General features: G+C 38.8%; 4 protein-coding genes across 5 annotated transcripts; 1 reads left to right on the top strand and 3 right to left on the bottom strand.

Moving 5' to 3' along the window:
• Window positions 1–444: 444 nt before the first annotated feature.
• Window positions 445–6479, bottom strand: LOC133728440 (C2 domain-containing protein At1g53590-like). 2 transcript variants are annotated; one of them, XM_062155857.1, is made up of 12 exons: window positions 5719–6479; window positions 5339–5413; window positions 5085–5228; window positions 4685–4780; window positions 4473–4604; window positions 3358–3510; window positions 3214–3255; window positions 2826–2874; window positions 2350–2442; window positions 2082–2265; window positions 1691–1814; window positions 445–1535 (listed from the first exon to the last, which is right to left on the bottom strand). In XM_062155857.1, the coding sequence occupies exons 1-12, from the start codon at window positions 5842–5844 to the stop codon at window positions 774–776; spliced, it is 1980 nt and encodes a 659-aa protein (XP_062011841.1). In that variant the 5' UTR covers window positions 5845–6479; the 3' UTR covers window positions 445–773. The 2 variants fall into 2 exon arrangements, with proteins under 2 accessions (XP_062011841.1, XP_062011842.1); XM_062155858.1 differs by lacking the exon at window positions 5719–6479 and having other exon boundaries at window positions 4930–5228; window positions 5334–5413.
• Window positions 6480–8320: 1841 nt separating this feature from the next.
• LOC133734006 (NAC domain-containing protein JA2-like) lies at window positions 8321–9274 on the top strand. Its single transcript, XM_062161668.1, has one exon. It carries the CDS (start codon window positions 8389–8391, stop codon window positions 8989–8991), a length of 603 nt encoding a protein of 200 aa, XP_062017652.1. The 5' UTR covers window positions 8321–8388; the 3' UTR covers window positions 8992–9274.
• A 3003-nt stretch (window positions 9275–12277) lies between these two features.
• On the bottom strand, window positions 12278–15615 carry LOC133731034 (stemmadenine O-acetyltransferase-like). Its single transcript, XM_062158511.1, has 5 exons — window positions 15596–15615; window positions 15145–15231; window positions 14963–15027; window positions 12813–13381; window positions 12278–12700 (listed from the first exon to the last, which is right to left on the bottom strand). The coding sequence occupies exons 1-5, from the start codon at window positions 15613–15615 to the stop codon at window positions 12278–12280; spliced, it is 1164 nt and encodes a 387-aa protein (XP_062014495.1).
• A 1482-nt stretch (window positions 15616–17097) lies between these two features.
• On the bottom strand, window positions 17098–18795 carry LOC133732610 (stemmadenine O-acetyltransferase-like). The gene has a single exon (XM_062160198.1). The coding sequence runs from the start codon at window positions 18609–18611 to the stop codon at window positions 17280–17282; it is 1332 nt and encodes a 443-aa protein (XP_062016182.1). The 5' UTR covers window positions 18612–18795; the 3' UTR covers window positions 17098–17279.
• Between the last annotated feature and the right edge of the window lie 706 nt (window positions 18796–19501).

Raw genomic sequence — 19501 nt, 5'->3', positions numbered from 1 at the left:
CGTAATCTGGTTGCAGACATTCTGGCTAAGAACAGTATCCTTCATGCCAAAGGAATCTGCATCTTGCATGACCCTCCTGCCTTGATTACTGAATATTTGTTGGACGATATTGTTGGGACCTCTAGAGCTAGAGGTTTTATGGCTAGCTGTGCTAGTTAGTTGTTTCTTTTCTGTTTTCTTTCTGGGCTGATGGCCCCATATGTACCAAAAAAAAAAAAAAAACTTTCTCTGATGAAAAATTCATCGACTTGTCTCATATAAGAGAGAAAAAAAGGAAGGAGAAAACATTTAGCTTACACAATTGTCTTCCTCTCAGTGTGGTCCGTTCAGCTCATATATGTCATTAATTGTGACAAACCCGTAACTGTATAGAAAGTGTGGCATATGATTTCATTGCTTAATTATATGCCGAACATAACAAAAATGAGTAATGGACATACAATATGGCTCCGATTACCATAGTATCCTACAATCTTTTTCAGCTTGAAAATGAATGCTTTGTTTTCTTTGTTCTGTGTGCATATTTACGTGAATTTACTAGTTTTCTTCCCCGGAACAACAGCATTAGTATTACATAACAGAATCACCTCACAAGAGGTAGAGGATGGCTATCTATGAAAACAAGAGAATCCTACACATATTACTACCTTGTCAACTGCACAATTAGCAAACCCCTTAATCCTAGAGCTAAACAAGGATGCATGCAAATGTGAAAACTGGCTGAGCTACATGCTCCTTCGAATTTAATGCATCAGTACTGGAAACAACCGGCATCATTTCAACTGTTTTGGAGGAGCATCATCCTCATCAGTAGAGTTAAATTCTTCTAAAGTTTTTCTTTCCCTCCCTTTGTAAGAATCACTTTGACACTTCCTAAAATCTCGAGAAGATTTTTTTGCTGGTTTAAGGAAACTCTTTGCCTTGTCTAAACCCTTGCCCTTGTCCTTTCCCTTTGAACCACTCCCTCCAGAAGTGACAACCCCTTCCTTCAAACCCTTACCCTCTTGAGGGTTGGAAAGATCATCCTCCACAATAAATCTTACCGCAATATCTTTTTCACTAATTTCCTGAATATTAGCATGTCCAGATCCAACAGTCTCTCTAAAGCTGCTTGAATCATTCTCCTTTTTGGAATTCTTGTGGAATACCGAGCAGATCCTGTTTAGACCCTTGCGAACTGCTCTCATCCTGTGTTTATCCTCGTGATTCTTTTCAGTGCCACTGTCCTCATTAGTTGGGGAGACAGAGGTGACTGAACTATGGCCACCAGTATCATTTTGAATCTCATTATCAAGGAGCCGACTCTTTCCTTTTCTACTCTCCCAAGTTTGTGAAACTTCACTTCCTGGGTGATGGACCCATATTCCAGTCTCTCTTTGCCCATCAACATCAATTGGCTCAAAGTTATCTGCCACTTTTTCAAACTTTTCTGATGATGCAGATGAGAAGGAACTTTTATTACTAGTGTCATTGGCAAACCTTTTTCTTTCATCTTCCACATTTGGTGTTTCCTCAACATTTGGATTATCACCCCCCTGCATATGCGTAACACATTCAAGTCCAAGACGGAGTGCACACTTGATCAGCCTGTGGTTAAATTCTTATTTATCCAGAAACTAGACCTATGAATTCTTTAGATTGCATTACCTTATTAGTAGAGCATAAGTAATTAAGAGAAAGTCAAAAATACCTTGGGATTATCTTCAACCACAGTTACTGCAAGATGGATCCTTCCTGTTTTTATATTCTGAAGAGGCAACCACATGTCATGCCTCTGGCCATCTCTATACTCACCAATGTTAATGGAGCAGAATCTGGATACAGAATAAGGTAAGTTAGACCGACAAACAAAAACTGACTTGGGAAAAAACTTAGTCAGGCAAAACAAAAGTAACACACAAAAATTCATTAACATTGGTTAAAGCGATGATTCAAGACTCAACAAAATAATATGAAAAGCTTTGTAGTGACAGCAACTAAATCTACAGCCTGCCCATATTCTGGTATCCCTAAGTCATTCAATTCATCAACTTCTGAATACTGATCAATTAAATAACCTCTAAATAAGTTCAGAAACAAACCCAAGGCAATCATCAACAAATCGGTCCTTGTCACGAACTTCAATAGATAGCACAGTAGATGAATCCCATGTAATAATGGGCATCTTGAATTCTTCATGCCATTTTGGAGCCAGTGTTTTCTTTTGTGTCTTTGTCCTGAACCGGTAAAGGCCCAATTGACCCTTAACATAAGGGTCAGATAATCCTGACAACATATTGAATATAACTTAAGGAAACTACACTGTGGAAATTTAAAGAGCATGAGTGTATTATCAAATAAACAACTAACCATTTAGATCTGCAGCTTTAATGTCAGATGCTTCAATAACTTCTACTCTGACATGTCCAAGAGATTCCTTTTCATTCACAGAGAACCAACTCTCTGTCAGTCAAAAAAGCAGAATCACTAAAAAATGAAAGATTTCCTCAGGTAAGAAATCGGAAAAGCTTTTTATCTGGTCTGCAAGTGAAATAGAAGCTAATCATAATGTCCCAAGGAACATGAAATTTATTATTCATTCCAAAAGGAAGATTATGGAGAACAAAGCTGTTATGACATTTATCTCAAGTAACTCACACTTGCTCCAGCCTCTGGGTTAGTGAATTAGGCTGATACTGACATGTATCTTAATATTACTGATTTTAATAGGAGTTTCACAATGGGAATATAATTAACAGTTAGTAGTTCTTGCAACAAAGAATTGGGTTTAAATATTCTAAAATTTTAAAGTTAGTAGGCATTCAGAAATATATTTCTCCTGTTACCTTGCTGCGGTGAGGCGAATTTCTCCATGTCAACAACCAGCATATTTGGCTGCAAGAATAGTTAATAATTATATTTAAAACACTTTACCAATAGTGTAGATGAAATATGAAACTGCATCAACCAAAAAAACCCCATTGTTTGCTTATTCTCTAAGAAATCATGAATTAAATTTATACATTTTACTGCATCGCTAGAAACTTAACCTAACTTCCTATATATGAAATGTATCATGAATGAACAGAGAACTGAACGGACAAAGGTCTCTGAAAAAGTAAAAGAGGCATCCCAAGTCTTTCATTCAAAACCAGACAAGATATAAAGGCTGCGAACAGAACATCCATTGGAAAAGAATTTACAGATAGGAGTCTCAAAGTCCAAAAGTCATGCCTCAACAAGGGTCTGCTCAAAGGCAATGGAAAGAAGCTTTTCCTGTGAGAGAGAACAAACAAACGAGCAAGTCAGAGAGAGGTGAAAGACCGTGTACAGAGATTAGTCAAAATTAACTTTGCTTCAAACATGATAAAATATTACCAGCCACCCAGCAATTCCTGGAAGAACTGTAACATCAAGGCCATGTGTAAAAATAGGCTTGACGGTCATCTGAAAATATGGAGGCTCAATGAAGCATATCCGCAGACGGCCAAGGAAAGGCCACCTACGAAGAAACTTAACCCCAATCAACAGCTGCAAAAGAAAGGATAAAAGCTGCCTGATCAGAACATATAAACTGTTCATGATTTTATTTCCCCTGCAACTAAGGAGTAAAAATTCCACATATTGTCAAGTTACATCTATTGAACAGATTCAATAGGTAACATAGAACATCTAACTTGAGTTTTTCTTTTTCTTCATCTTTCTCCCTGAAAATAATCCTTTACATTTACAGATCCCAAATGCTATTGCAGTAAAACAAAATAGAGTAAACATCATCATTTGCAATGTTTCCCAAAGGCACAAAGAATGTTCTTAGAATTTCCAAATCAAATAAGAAATATAATAAAAATAATAGTATATTATCGAAATGGCAAAGTCATCTAAACAAATTTCCATGGTTTTTGTGCAATGAATCATTTTATCATACAAATGACAACTCAGTCCTTCCTTCAATTACAGTGAAGGAGAAGGTTGCCATATAATATAAACAATAGGATTGAATGAAATGGTGACACACTTTCAATAACTTAAGGAGAGCGGAAGTTTTAGAAAGAATGCAGTAGAAGGGTAGGTGTACACCAGATGAATAAGTACTTCTGTACTTCAGAAGAAAGCAATATGATTTGCACAAAAAAGCAGGACACATATAAGCAACATATTTGAGACATAAAAGCGCAAACAAACAAAGAATAATGTCAAGATTCTACACAAACAATAGTTCCACATGATTTAAATGCTCAGAAATCCACTAACATTTCATTCCTATACCTTAGCTAAGCTTATAAGTAATTACACTAACTAACCAGAACTGGGGAGTTACAATTATCAATCAAAAGTTAAATTGCATGGAGGTGCCACCTGGAAAAAAGCATATGCATTCTTCTATGTATATGTAATGCTTAGCATAATTTACTTGCACAAAATATATCCTTTCTCAATTTTAAAATGACCTTAAGATCACATCTCAAATTACATGTTAGTCAAACACATACCTTCCCTTCAACATGCATGCCTGTAATATGCAACTTTGCCCACATCCCGAAACCCAGTCTTTTCCTCAACTTCACAGCGAGTATTGCAATCATATCATCAGCTGTCAGAAAATTCAGTCCCAACTCCACAACCTGCATTCAGTACACTGCAATACTTCAGCCACAAAGAGGACATGAACCTATTGATTCACTATGGATAAAGAAAAGCATACCAAGTGGTCATCATCATTAGACTCGCGAACAACTCTAATATCTGTGAGCATAGGTGCATTTCTTCCTAAGTAAAGGTGCTGAACCACTGCTTCCTTCTGCAATTGTATATTCAATTGTTGTTAATAATGGAAAAAGTGTATCAAAACAACTAGATAACAAGTTATAATGACCATATACATGAAGCTGAAGCTAACCATCTACTCGAGACAGTGATCAAAATGACACTATTGAATTCACAACAAACCTTGATTCTGTTTCCCCAAAATTTTTCCCTTAAAAGCGCCATAAGAAATCCAAAACATTTAAAAAGAGCACTATGGACCAAGTGATCAATCTAAACCAATAATACAATGGAAAAGATAAAATCCAACTTATATAACTCAGAAGGTAAGGTCATACGGCAGTCCATGGTTTGTACTTCTCCAAAAACCAAGGTATAATAGGGAGGAGAATCTTCTGTGAAGCAATCTGTTCTATACATATAGGCCATATCTTTTCAAGTGCATGGTTCAACCATCGCACTGTTTCAGAATCAGAAAGTACCTGAAGCATTGGAAAAGGCAACAAGTAACAATGAAATTTAACCAAAAGTGGAATATGCAGACTATTTAGCACAACCAGGAATGGCACAATAGGGAAAATTAATACTTAACCCTTCTCTGATTAGACTGTCTTCTTTCCTCGAATTGTAGTTTCTTTCGCAATCTCATAACATAGCGCTCATGAACCTTGAAAAAGTACAAGAAACAGTTCTTATTAAGGACTCCAATTGCAAATACCTTGTAGCACTTACCCAATTATCAAATCAAACAACTTATCAACGATAAAGAGCAAAGAGTAAAGACAAGGTTGAAGCTGATACCAGCAACCAAAAATTTGTACTCTTTGAGAAGACAAATAGCACACTATAATGTGCGTGATTCTAATTCATAGCATAAAGAAACAGTTAAACTTCCTCTAATCCTATAGAACAGGATTTTTTTAACTATAAATGAATAAATACACTTACTAATGAAAGAGAAGTGATCCATACCAGGTAGAGATAAATCAGAGAGACAAAGTAGGCAACTGGGTAGCAGCAATTGTACTGAGCAAGCAACCAAAGCACAAATAACACAAATCCCACATGGTGTAAGATTGAAACCTCTGTAATGTCCATATCTTCTTCTTCGACCAGAAAGTCACACCTCCTAGTAGCTCATACAAACAGAGGAAATTCCTAATCGCTTTCTCTCCTTATTTTGTTTTTTGTTTTTTGCTGGGTTTACACTTTACAACCACCCCTAACCGCCCTCACAAGAAGGGTAAAAGAAAATTTAACAGAAAAATATCTCACACATTCACAACATCAAATGGATTAAGAAAAGGGAAACCCCAAGATTGAATCTTTAAGCTGAAGACATCATCAAACGCCATAAATGAACCGAACCCAGAAAAGGAAAATCACCACAAATTTATTATTTCAAGACTTTCCTTTCCCCAGAAGAACATATACACATTTCAAACATTTACAACAACAAAAGAAAGACCTAATGTCTCACACCAGAACAAGACCCAGAAAACCAAAATTGTAAAACAAAAACAGAGGGATGGAAAATATCAATGTACGTACAAACAAGAAAACCAAGATGAGAAGAGAATTGTGTTATGGTTTGCGTTTCAGGAGGTGACCAGATGTGTGAAACGGCACCGTATGGGTGACCAATGAAGTAACCGGCGGGAAGTAACGTGGCGGAAGAAGGGGGGAGAGGGCCAATTTTGAAGCAGGAAGACATGAATTCATGATGAGGCAGCGTTTGCCGTTTGCGTTTCTGAAGTTGCCTACTTTTGCCACTTTTTTTAAAACTGGGATTTGCGCGCCACGTGTGTAGGATACTCCATGCACGCGTGTACGTCACATTTTAACTAACTCATGGGTACCCATAAGCTTCTGCTCGGCCTTCACAAATTAAATTAGGAATAAATTCTGTCCTGAAGTCTTTATTAATGAAAATGCAGAATATTTGGGATGAAATCTGCTGTCCCAAAAACCCTCTCCCAACACTATCCCCATGTTTTGATTGGCTTAGAATGATTAAAAAAATCATTATCTTAATCTTTCTTTCATTTTCTAATCTTAATGGACCAATCAGAATATGGAGACAGGCTTGGCACATGGTTTTTGGGGACAGCAGATTTCATCCCAGAATATTTGGAGAAAACATAGAGGCTGAATTCTAGTTTACAATAAATATAGAGAGAACATTCTGAAATAATATTAAAGATTGCAAAAATCAAGCTCTTGCATATGCAAAGCTTACACCGTATGTAAACTTATGATTACCAAGCTTCAAATATGCATGATTGAATAATAACTTCGTATAATAAACTGCATAGATTATGATGTTATTTCATGATGAATAAGTTGAATGTATTTGAAATTTTCCAGAATTGGGTATTGAATATCACCATGGATTACCAAGATTAGAATTCCAACTTGTTCCGATTGTGCATTTTTGTTCTTGAAATCTTGTTCTAGGTTTTGCTTCTTACTGCAACCTTACCTAATCCTACCTCTCCAAACATGACTCAAATTAGTATTGTGTAGGACTAAACCATTGCAACTCTACAAGTGGCCTAGTGGTTATTCCCTAGTTGGGTGTGCTCCCCAACTTAGGTTCGAACCCCGAAGCTGTCAAAGTCCCGAAGCTGTCAAAGTGGTCAGGCACTGTGTTGCAATGCACAGTTGAAGCATTTCACATGTGCCGCATATGTTTATCTTGGGCCTACGAAGCCTTTGGGTTCCCTTTGACAAAGTAAAAAAAAAAAAAAAGTATTGCGTAGGACTACTCATGGGAAGCCCACTTAAATATTAACAATAGAGTTACCCAGAATAATGTTGGATACCAAACGACCCCAAATACTCTTACACTTTTTAAGTTGCACACATAGCCGAGATGCTATTAGGCAGTCAGACAACTACTTTGTGCAGACTTGCTCCGACACTAGAGGGTAATTACGTGCATTAACAAATAAATATAGATTAATTTGCAATTTTAATCATTTAAATTTGTTTACTTTCGACAATAAATTAAAGTATCTGATTACGAGTTTTTTTTTTTTCATTTTCTTTTGGGCTAAAAAGGCAAAATTATGAGGAGTGGAGAAATGTAAAAACAAACTAGAGATAATATCGACTCAGAGAAATTTCGATTTCTCCCGATATTCTCTTGGTAAGTCAAAGATATATCGAGACCCTAAAAAAACGGAAATATCGTGGAAATTTCGAGGATATTATCGATTTTTCAGTCCTTGGTTAAAATTTAAGCGGGATTGTTATCGCGTTTGGGTGTGAACAAAACTTGATCTAACCAATCACATCTATATAAATGTGTAATCAATTCTTATTAACAATTATCAAATGTAATGTCACTCCACTAATTGGCCTGAATATATGCCAAGCAGGACCACATCCACATGATTATGCTTCAGCAATTGGATGGTGTTGATTTTCCTGTGAGAAGGAATTATTGAATTTCTCAAAATTACTTACGTGTGGATCAATTCTTCTTCCATGTGGATTAGGTTTAGGTTTCTTGCATCTGAAAATTCTATAAATTATATGAACGATCGACTTCTCCCAAGTGCGCACCAGAAGTTAGAAACTAATAAGAAGACGAGAAACAAAGCTAGCACGTACGCTTCGTACTCGTGCGTAAAAAAAATGGCAGCTCACGATGATCCTCCTCCGGGCTACAGATTTAGACCTGACACAGAACAACTCCTTGTTCATTATCTTCGTCCCAAACTCGACGGAGAAGGCTTTCCCCAAGGGCTTGTTCCTTTCTGCGATCTTTATGGAGATCAAGAACCATGGCAGATATGGGAAGCTTTCAAAGAAACATCAGAGAAAGACCGAGAAAGAAAAGACCTTTATTTTCTTACCCAACACAAGAAGAAGACTCCAAATGGCAAGCGCAAAAGCCGAACAGTCGGCGCGGGTACCTGGAAAGGCGAAGACGCCGCCAAAAAAGTACTTGTTGCTTCTCAAAGAGTTATTGGCAAGAGAAAAAGATTTCGTTACGATAACAAGGGCTCGGCGCAAAACGGTCGCTGGCTCATGCACGAGTTTGAACTTGATGCATCTTTACTGCGAAACAAACGTAAAGCAAAGGAGTATGTTCTTTGTATTCTTAGAAAGAACGATAAATCGGAGAAAGATCGGAAACAAGAAGGACAAGAGGATCAAGAAGAAGATGTGATGAGTTGCGACTATGGTGATCAAAAAGGTGGAAACCTTCATGAACCTGAGTTCGTTGAAGAATGACCAGTACTACTCAACAACGTCCCAGATGAACTTCGTAAACATGCAATGCGCTTTGTGGTATACCTAGAGAAACAGATTGCTGAGCAGGCTATGAAAAAGAAATTAGAATAAATAGAGGGGCAGCTGATGAGTGATGACTGGTGCTGATGATGGTTATTTTCTCGAGCAACTACTATAGGAGTATTATTATCAGGTGTTGGAGCTGGGTTATACCCCATTTTAGAGTTGAATCTCTGCTGAAAGCCTGAAATTAATATGAAGCGTTACTAAGTTTTTTTCAAGACATATAGATGTGACTCATGCGAGTATGATTTGATGAAAAATATGACCAAATAATGTATAATTCTTAGTTACATTATATCACTAAAACCATAACAATCATGTTCACCTTTACTAATACATAAGCCTTTTTCATGTAACATGAAGTTCGATCTCTTTATTTGTGGTATACGTGTTTTTGAAAGTAAATTTTTTCTTTTAATAAGTTGTTCATTATCATTGATAATCCAAAAGTTGAAAATATGCATACATCTTCCATGGCTGTTGCTATTACTAAATCTAACAAGGTATTCGCACTAAAACAATAATACTCTATCGATCGAGAAAAGTAAGAATGCAAAAAACAAACTATTACGTGTTTATTCACCAAAAAAAAAAAAAAAACTATTACGTGTTGACTATGGGCCTAAGAGCATTGGTAAGGACGGTGCATCTCAGTTTGCCTCTCCCTGCCGCGTGAGACTCCCAAATTTACGCACTTCACCAGATTGACGTTATAGGTATAGCCTTCTCGATACCCCACCAACTCAGAAAGAAGGCGGCACCCAACCACTAGAGTAACACCTTCGGAACAAAGATTAGGAGAGTTAGGGCTCTATATGCTGTTTACATAATCATAAACTTACCAAATGGTAAAATCAGGAGACTTGTTGCATTGGTGTAAAATACCTTTTGTTATATATTTAGGGGGAATCATTTATTTCATTGGCTTAGATTTTTCCTCAATGATTCCAACCTTTATTTGGCTGGCCATCTTAATTAATTACTTTACTTAAAGTGCCTTGACAATATCCCGTTTATAACAACTTATATGCAAAGTCAATGGTTAGACTTAAATCTTTAATCATATCCAGAAAACTTGAAATGAGAATAAAGGGAAAACGGAAAAAAGAAAAACCATAGCAGTATTTATTTGCTAAATTTTTGTTACACTGAAAAACATAGTTTTTTTTTTTAGAAAAGGAGATAACTTCATTCAGATATCAAGGGCCAGAAGGCTCATACATCCAAAACTGTCTTACACCAAACTCATAAATGGTATAAGCTACCAGACAAATGACAGACTACCTTCACTGTTAACACATGCGCTCAATTATTGAGTCTAAACACAAGAAATAAAACCACCCTACTAACCTCTCATGTAGTAGTAGCCTAGTCGACTAGAGACCGCAATTGGTGTACAACTAGAGAAACTAAGATGCAAGTAGTAGAAATTCAACTTCTAGTGAAAGGCAAAGGAAGCTGGAAAGATTAAACCTTTCCTTTGCCCTTGTCCCTAGGGCTAGGACCAGTTTCAGTGCTAGTAGGATAAGTAATCTTCAGGGGAGTACCATCAAGCTTCTTGTTAGCACGTTGAGTCTTATTCTTGCTTCCAAGAGGCCTACCAGACTTCTTTTTCAGCGTGACCAAAGTGAGGTGGCCATCCTCCTCAATGAGGCCAAGTGCCTCAGCATGCAGTGTTGGAATCTTGCCACCCAAGATGGTTTTAAATTTCTTGGGACTAGGATGGCAAGCACCACCACGCTCCCGCTTTTTGGACGGTAAAACAGTCTGTTGCTTCTGCGTACCTGGAGTAAGAACAATGTCGCCAGAAACAGCCAGTTCAGGAACCTCACCTAGACTTTCGTTACTCTCCAAATCGTGCGCTAAAGCAATGTCTGCCACCCCAGTACTAACTACTGTTGGAGCCGGCTCAATGGGAGAAGAAGACTCCGAGGTCGGACGCTCCACTCGACGAAAAATAGGGCACTTCTTCCTTGGAACGGACGGGGAAGTAGAGAGAAAGTCTCCCTTATGTTTAGCAGAGAAAGCAAAGGAAGTCCCTGAGGTCGAAGCTCCTAGAAAGTGTAAAACCCTAGGTGTAGGGTTTACTGCAGTGGGTTCCTCACAAGCAAGTCCAGCATGTGTGATCAAACCACATTGAGTGCATCTCCCCCGCAGATGCTCGAACTGAAACTGCAACATGGGTTCAACCCCAGTATCTAGGAAGACTCTTCTTTCCATCAGGATCGGTTTAGATATGTCATGGATGAATAAAACCCTAATCACCCCCTTCTTAAATTCCTTCTTGTCATACTCCAAAAAACCGCCCAAAAGGTTGCCAATCAAGGTGAGATTCTCGGGTTCTTCATACAGAGGAGGTATGCCAGAAACCCTAGTCCAGATCCGTAGATGTTTAAACTGAATTTCATGCAGAGGCTTGACTCCATCATACACTTCAAAACAGACAGGGGCTCGGTCAAAACACCATACTCCCCCTTGAAGAACCTTGTTCCGATCACGTGTAGCAGCGAAAGAGAACGAGAACAGGTCCCCAGGTCGCTCTTGAACCCTAAATTCCTTATCCACCATCCAGGTTCGATTGAAGTGAGACATGAATGCCTTTGGGTCGATAGGTTTCCGAGCCAAAGGCTTTCCAAGGAGAAAAGATTGGGAGGACTTCCGCACGGGACCTCCGCCGATCTTCCCCAGGTCAGGGGCGCATCCCCCTTCGGCAAGGGCAAGCGAGGCAGCAAAACTCGCCGTTACCGCGTCAATGGATGCCATAGGTAAAGAGAGAGAGTAGGTGAAAGGAGGTAGAGAGTGGTGAGGGAGGCTAGGAGGTCGTAGGCAACTAGGGTTGAGAGAAAAGCTCTCCTAGGGTTTTTTGGTTACTCGGAAGAATTTTGTTTTTCTTCATTTTTTATGTTGAATAAACAATATACTGAAAAACATAGTTGAAACCGAGACAGCTAGCAGTAACAAAACATCATCTAAGAAGCACAAGATCGAGAGGCCCTTTTGTTCTAGGCACTAACTATATGACAGTTGGATTCAAAGAAGCATATGCAAGCAGCTCCTCATTTTTTTCAAATATGGCCATGTCTTCTTCTTTTAAAGTCAAGCTTGCTTCTATGCCACGTCCATCACTGGTATCCCTCAACGTAACCAAATTCTTGATTTCTACCATTGTAGGATTACACATCAATGGCTTTCCCCATCCAAAATTGGTTTCATAAAAAGGCAACTAGCACCAACTGGTGGAGCAATAGCACTCTATATCACCCTTTTGCAAAAACTCCCCATACCCTTTCAGGAGTTTACTTACATCGTCCACCCCAACACCATTAGTACCATACTTCACCTTAAATTCCTCGGACCCCTTCCTCATTGCAGCAACCAGGCCTTGAAGATCACCCTTACTTTCTCCTTTCGTTGATATTGCTGCAAAGAAACCCAAATGGTTCCCCATCAAGTTCTCCGCAGATGGTTGTGACAATATTTTCCTCATGTTCACAAGTTGCAACCATGCTGATGATGATGGTCTTGCAGAATTCAAGTTTGCAGTTGATGCTTTCATCGCACATTTCCAAATCAGTGCTGAAACAACTTCGACTCGCGTAGGATTTTGCACGGCAGCACTGGCAGCTTTGGACTTCAGAGATTCAATCTTTGAGGATTCAAACAAGAATCTCCTTATTGTACACCTTTCTTTAGCAATCTTCAAAAAAGGTGGCGCGCTGCGGCTGGAACAAATCCAGTGGTGGGAAACGAGAAGCTACAGTAACATATTGATGTGGAGGAAGTTGCAAACCACGGGAAGTTGCAGACCAACTATTGATGAATGTGCTAAGTCTGAAGGCATCCATGATCTTATGTGAAACGTTGAATCCGATTGCGATTCCACCACATTCAAAGAAGTTGGCTTGGACTAATAGAAGATCATGTCCGGTGTCTCCTTCAGTAGATTGTAAATTAGGAATAAACTTTTTTACAAAATCAAGGTCAGGTTTCTCCAAGGCCCTTGATATAGGACAGTTGACCTGAGCTTCAAGAAACATAGCTCCCTTGTCATTGCAAGAGACTGAAGAATGATCGTGGATTCTTCCTGCGAAGGGGTAGAAGCGACTTAGGGTTTCGGATAGTGATCTTTTCAGAAGCTTGGTTCTTTCAACAACCAAACATTGGGGATCAATATTATTGATCTCATGAATATCCCTATTGTTGGGATAGAAGAAAATTAGAGGGAAATAGATTGTAGGAGAAAACTGATCAAAAACTGAGAGGAGGTGGTGAGGAGTTGGAGAGGATGAGGAGATTGTTAGTGCAATGTTTAATTGATTAGCATTTCCTAAGCACAACAACCAAGAGTCATGTTTTCATGTAATAACTTTCTAATCTTGGATCCTTAGAAGAATGAAATGCTTCAAGCTTCAGGCACAACTCTCATCAATCAGGTATGTCTTGCATACATGTGCATGCTTGTCAAGTGGTTAGGACTGAACTTGTCTTTAAATCCTATTGTAGGATGCGAAAATCTTTTCAATCCTAATGTACTAATCTGCGAATTTTCAGAAGGTTTTATCTAAAGCATTCAAACTTTCTTAAATTGGTTTATGGGCTTTTCCTTTCAAACATCTGATTATCCATGGATAAAAAACCTCTTGTGAAAAAGCTTTTCCGGAGTACGTAGAAACCCTAGGAGACCCTAGTTCATTCATATATATATATATATATATATGTGTGTGTGTGTGTGTGTGTGTGTGTGTGTGTTTTTCACGTTGTTAGGGTTGGTGCACCAGAACAGAAAACATATCACTGCTACGTTTATAAAGAGCTTTTTTATCTTTCATCCTCAGAAAGTATTGAGCCAAAATTGTTGTTGAGAATTCTTCATGAGTTGTTCCTTGTTTAGCTCTTGAAGGATTATCAAATCTCAAACTTTTTCTATAAAAAAGTTTTCTGGCTTTATGCTTCATGTGTGTTGGTAGTTCATGCATGATTTGTGCCTTGAGGTGATTGACAACCGAGGTGAGAGTTGTGCCATCTCAAGATTGACAAAGGAGAACAAGGTCGCTGATTTGGGACCCTAGTTCATATATATATATATATATATATATATCTGTGTGTGTGTGTGTTTTTTTTTTTTCACGTTGTTAGGGTTGGTGCACCAAAACAGAAAATATATCACTTCTACGTTTATAACGAGCTTTCTGATCTTTCATCCTCAGAAAGTATTGAGCCAAAATTGTTGTTGAGAATTCTTCATGAGCTGTTCTTTGTTTAGCTCTTGAAGGATTATCAAATCTCAAACTTTTTCTATCAAAAAGTTTTCTGGTTTTATGCTTCATGTGTGTTGGTAGTTCATGCATGATTTGTGCCTTGAGGTGATTGACAATCAAGGTGAGAGTTGTGCCATCTCAAGATTGACAAAAAAGAACAAGGTCGCTGATTTGGAAGTAGCAAAGACGAGGAGACACCGCTGCCCACTAGATTGGTTCTAGTAGATGAGTTGTGTAAGATCTTTATGTACTTTCATATTCATATAGTGGATTGTTCACCGGCATAGTGCCCGCAGTTGTTTACCTCTTTGGAGGGTTTTACTGCGTCAACAGATCTTGTGTTATGTGTGATGATTTTACTTTGGATGGTTTGGTAAATTGAATAAATCATAATATCATCAGAGATCTGCATATTTGATTAGGACTCAAGTTCTACTACAATCCTATATTAGGATGCGAACAAGCCTGCACTCCTAAGACTGATTTCTAAAGTTATTGACATATATTGATCAGTTTTGTTAGTTGGCAAATACATATATCCATTCTGTAATTTCAATGGTGTAACTCTTTTTTTGTGAAAAACTTCAATCTTCACCTCTAAGTCCATCTCTTAGCTCCACCACCTCTGTTTCATAACAAAGAACACTCACGGTGCAAACGATATAAGCCACAGTGCCAATGATGGCCAGGACCCTCTGACTCGTTTACAGATAGGCTGTAGATTTATCAAATGCAAAGTTAGGGATTATGAATGAGAAAGGAAGAATTTTATATTTGTTTAGATGTCCCTCTGCCTAATTTTATAGCATGAAGTCAAAAGCAATGGCTAAACCAGAGACCAATAGATGGAGGAGTTAGTGGCTTTTCGTTCTCAGCATCTCCAGGCCGGCGAAACTTTTTTGTCACCAGCTCTGTCCAACTGATCAGAAATGTTTTAAAATTTGCAAAACTATTTAATAAGCACTTGAGCGTGGGAGTATAGTTTTGGGGTCTTGACCGATAGCCCCATTTTAATATAAAACACTCCCCCCAATCACCCTACCAACAAATTAATATTCTCATTCACCCTATTTAAAGACGAAATGTCAATTTTAGACTTCAATAATTAAGAAATTACAAAACATACCACTCATCACTCTCTCTTGAAAGTACTCTCTGACCCGAAGCAAAGCCCGAGAACTAACTTGTTAATCCATCTCCGTCAACGGAAAGCTGAAGATCGCCGCGAAGACGGGACCGCTCCGGTGCAGTCACCGCCGGGCAGGAGGGACAGCCTGAAGGACCTTTTCACCCGGGCTTCCATGCGCACGATACCACCAGCCCTGCCGTCTCTGTCAACCCGTACCCATGGCTTCCACGCATCATGCACCTCCTCAATTCCTCTGCTGGAGGCCCCCGTCGTCGACGACGAGAATAAGGAGTTTTTCGTTGTGCGAAGGTCCGGCAATTCCGAGGCTGGAACCAAGGTCAGTCATTCCCTTTTCAATTTGAGGGAGGCATGCACCTGGAGCTTTGCTCTCTCACGAATAAGAGCAAGGGAGGCATCTATCACCCGGTTCTGAGACGAAAACCCAACGAAATTTTCTGAGACGAAACCAGAGTAAGTGAGGAAAAGAAAGCGTGAAGGTTTGAGCATTTAATTTGTGTTTGGCTGATGTGTTTGAGCAGTGGTTTCACTTTCACAATATTAGATTGTAATGTAATATATTATTGAATTACAATGGTGACTTGCCGAGTCACATGGCAATCATTCTAATGTTGGAGAAAGGAACAAATCCTTGAAAATGGAAATGACTCTGTGGTTTAGGACTTCAGGGAATGTGAGCTTTGAATGAGCGGGAGATTAAGTTGATATTTAATCATTTTTGATTTTCAGGTGAAGGGTGTGATTTTCCATACAGATAATAAGGAGACATTAGTCGATGACATTATTGCAGCCTTTTGCGGTGTCAAAAAAAAAAAGAAAAAAAAACCATGTCCTTCAGCTGCAACCAAATGCGGAAATGCCTACCCCCTCTCTCTCTCTCTCTCTGTTTTTTTTTTTTTTTTTTTTTTTTTTTAAATAGGGATAGAAGGCCCAAAAGAAAAAAGAAGGAAAAAAAAAAGTTTTAGCCGGGGGGGTTGGGGGGCAATATAGGTCTGTTAAATGTTTATTGGGAAACAATAGACATCTATTGGGGGGCAATAAGTGTTTTGAATTGATGTAATATCCTTTTTTTTTCCTTAAATCAAAGTTTTCTTTGTCTAATTTTACGGAAACTTGTTCTCATTCCGGCGATCGAAAGTTCTATTGGGGGGCAATAGACGTTTATTGAGGGGCAATACAGGTTTATTCAGGGGAGCAATAAACCTCTCCGATTTTCAGAGAAGTTCGGTGGGTGGCGGTTGAGGACCGGATTCCGGCGACCCTTGACCGTATTTCTGCTATCATTGGGCGGATTTCGGCGGCCGGTGACCAGAATCCGGCGAAGTCTCCTATGGCTTCTCTCTCTTCTATTATCTCTCTATCTCTCTCTCTCTCTATGTAACAAAAGGGTGAGGGTAAAATAGTCTAAAAAAAAAACAAAAGCATAATTGGGTATTAGGGAATATCTTATTAGAGTTTTCATAAATAAAGGGGAATTAAAAAAAAACTTAATGGGGTAAGTGGGAAAAAAATCCCTAGAATTAGGGTAAATGGACAAAAACACTTAGTTGAAGTGCCTTCACAGTATCAGGTATATATATAAAAATTTATATGCAAAGTCGACAATGATTAGGCTTAAATTTTTGATCATGTAAATCCGGAAAACTTGAAATGAGAATAAAAGATTAAGGGAAAATGGATAAAAGAAAAAGCATAGCAGTAATTATTTCTTACACTTCTTTTACATTGAGAAACATAGTTGAAACAGACAGCTAGCAGTAACAAAACATCATATAAGATAATAAGAAGCACAAGAGAGGCCTTTTTGTTCTAGGCACTAACTATATGACGGTGGGATTTAGAGAAGCATATGCAAGCAGCTCCTCATTTTTTTCAAATATGGCCATGTCTTCTTCTTTCAAAGTCAAGCGCGCTTCAATGCCACGTCCATCACTCGTATCCATCAGCGTAGTTAAATTCTTGATTTCTTCAATTGCCGGACTACTCATCAATGGCTTTCCCCATCCAAAATTGGTTTCAAAAAAGGGCAACCTGCACCAACTGGTGGAGCAATAACACTCTATGTCATCCCTTTGCAACACCTCACCATACTCTTTCAGGAGTTTACTTACATCGTCCACACCAACACCATTAGCACCATACTTCACCTTAAGTTCTTTATACCCCTTCCTCATTGCAGCAACCAAGCCTTGAAGATCACCCTCACTTTCGCCTTTCATAGATATTGCTGCAAAGAAACCCAAAAGGTTCCCCATCAAGTTCTCCGCAGATGGTTGCCCCAATATTTTCCGCATGTTCACAGTTTGCAACCATGCTGATGATGGTGGTCTTGCAGAATCCGAGTTTGCAGTTGACGCTTTCATCGCACATTTCCAAATCAGTGCTGACACGACTTCGACTCGCGAAGGATTTTGCACGGCAGCACTGGCAGCTTCCGCCTTCAGAGATTCAATCTTCGAGGATTCAAACAAGAACCTCCTTGTTGTACACCTCTCTTTAGCAATCTTCACAAACGGTGGCGGTGGCTTGAACAAATCCAGTGATGGGAAACGAGAAGCTGCAGCAACATATTGATGTGGAGGAAGTTGCAGACCACGGGAAGTTGCAGACCAACTATTGAGGAATGTACTAAGTGTGAAGGCATCGATGATCTTATGTGAAACGTTGAATCCGATTGCGATTCCACCACATTCAAAGAAGTTGGCCTGGACTAGTAGAAGATCATGGCCGATGTCTCCTTCAGTAGATTGTAAATTAGGAACCAACTCTTTAACAAAACCAAGATCGGGTTTGTCCAAAGCCCTTGATATGGGACAGTTGACCTGAGCTTCAAGAAACATTGCTCCCTTGTCATTGCAACAGACTGAAGCATGATCATGGATTCTTCCTGCAAAGGGGTAGAAGCGACTTAGGGTTTCGGACAGTGATCTTTTCAGAAGCTTGGTTCTTTCAACAACCAAACATTGGGGATCAATATTATTGACCTCATGAATATCACTATTGTTGGGATAGAAGAGGATTAGAGGGAAATAAATTGCAGGAGAAAACTGATCAAAAGTCGAGAGGCTGAAAATTCTAAGGTGGTGAGGAGTTGGAGAGGATGGTGTAATTCTTTCTTTGTGAAAAACTTCAATCTTCACCGCTAATCCCATCTCTTAGCTCTACCACCTCTGTTTCATAACAAAGAACACTCCATATAAAGACAGTGCAGACGATAATTATTGCCAATGATGGCCAGGACCCTCCGAATCGTTTACAGATAGGCTCTAGATTTAACAAACGCAAAGTTATGGGTTATGATTAAGAAAGGAAAATTTTTAGATTTGTTTAAATGGCCCCCGGTCTAATTTTATAGCATGAAGGAGGAGTTCAGCTTTAATTAGTGGCTGTTCGTTCTCACCAGCACTGACATTACTTTTTATTAGTTGAACAACTAATTCATGTTAGTTTATTAGGTGGGGTGGGATGATGACAGTTTTGCGAGGTGATAATAACACCACTCAAATTAGTCAAAATAGTCCAACTGATCAGAAACGTTTTTAAATTTGTAAAAATAGCATGTTATTTAATAAGCACTTGAGGGGGGGGGTTGGGGGGGGTGGGTGTGTTAGATTTAGTGTTCATATTACATGCATAATTGTCCTTATATAGAGCATATATTCTTAAGGATCCTTTCAGCTTTTGGGGGCCCTAAGATAAGACCTTCAACAACCTTCACCAGACCTTCACCAACCACTTCTTCCAAAAACGACGTGACGTAAAACAACCAAAAATAAATAAATTAATTAAGCACTACACATCGATAGTAATTAATGTTGGTCACACGGTTAATAATAGTCACAACGGGTTTTTTTTTTTTTTTGAGAAATAGACAAAATTCATTAATAACCAACACGATTACAAAACATTGGAATGACCGGTTGTGGTATCAAACCCACGACACACATTCCTAACCTGATCAATAGTTACGGGTCCGTCAATATATACAAATGGCATCCATGAGCCAAAAGGGCCCAACCCTTAACCAAATTTTACGCCCATA

The sequence above is a fragment of the Rosa rugosa genome, chromosome 2 (assembly GCF_958449725.1).
Source record: "Rosa rugosa chromosome 2, drRosRugo1.1, whole genome shotgun sequence".
Taxonomy (NCBI): Eukaryota; Viridiplantae; Streptophyta; class Magnoliopsida; order Rosales; family Rosaceae; genus Rosa; species Rosa rugosa.
This window is presented reverse-complemented; position numbering and strand designations above follow the sequence as displayed.

What these genes read in the sequence shown, in the direction of transcription:
- LOC133728440 (XM_062155857.1), bottom strand. Translation starts at nt 5,844, where the DNA reads ATGGACATTACAGAGGTTTCAATCTTACACCATGTGGGATTTGTGTTA. An exon ending in GACAGTCTAATCAGAGAAGG is followed by an intron (nt 5,229 to 5,338) that starts GTTAAGTATTAA and finishes CCAATGCTTCAG; the next exon opens with GTACTTTCTGATTCTGAAAC. An exon ending in TTGAGCAGACCCTTGTTGAG is followed by an intron (nt 2,875 to 3,213) that starts GCATGACTTTTG and finishes CTATTCTTGCAG; the next exon opens with CCAAATATGCTGGTTGTTGA.
- LOC133734006 (XM_062161668.1), top strand. Translation starts at nt 8,389, where the DNA reads ATGGCAGCTCACGATGATCCTCCTCCGGGCTACAGATTTAGACCTGAC.
- LOC133731034 (XM_062158511.1), bottom strand. Translation starts at nt 15,615, where the DNA reads ATGGAAGCCCGGGTGAAAAG. An exon ending in ATGGAAGCCCGGGTGAAAAG is followed by an intron (nt 15,232 to 15,595) that starts GTCCTTCAGGCT and finishes ATTTCTGATCAG; the next exon opens with TTGGACAGAGCTGGTGACAA. An exon ending in CCTCCATCTATTGGTCTCTG is followed by an intron (nt 15,028 to 15,144) that starts GTTTAGCCATTG and finishes ATAAATCTACAG; the next exon opens with CCTATCTGTAAACGAGTCAG.
- LOC133732610 (XM_062160198.1), bottom strand. Translation starts at nt 18,611, where the DNA reads ATGGGATTAGCGGTGAAGATTGAAGTTTTTCACAAAGAAAGAATTACA.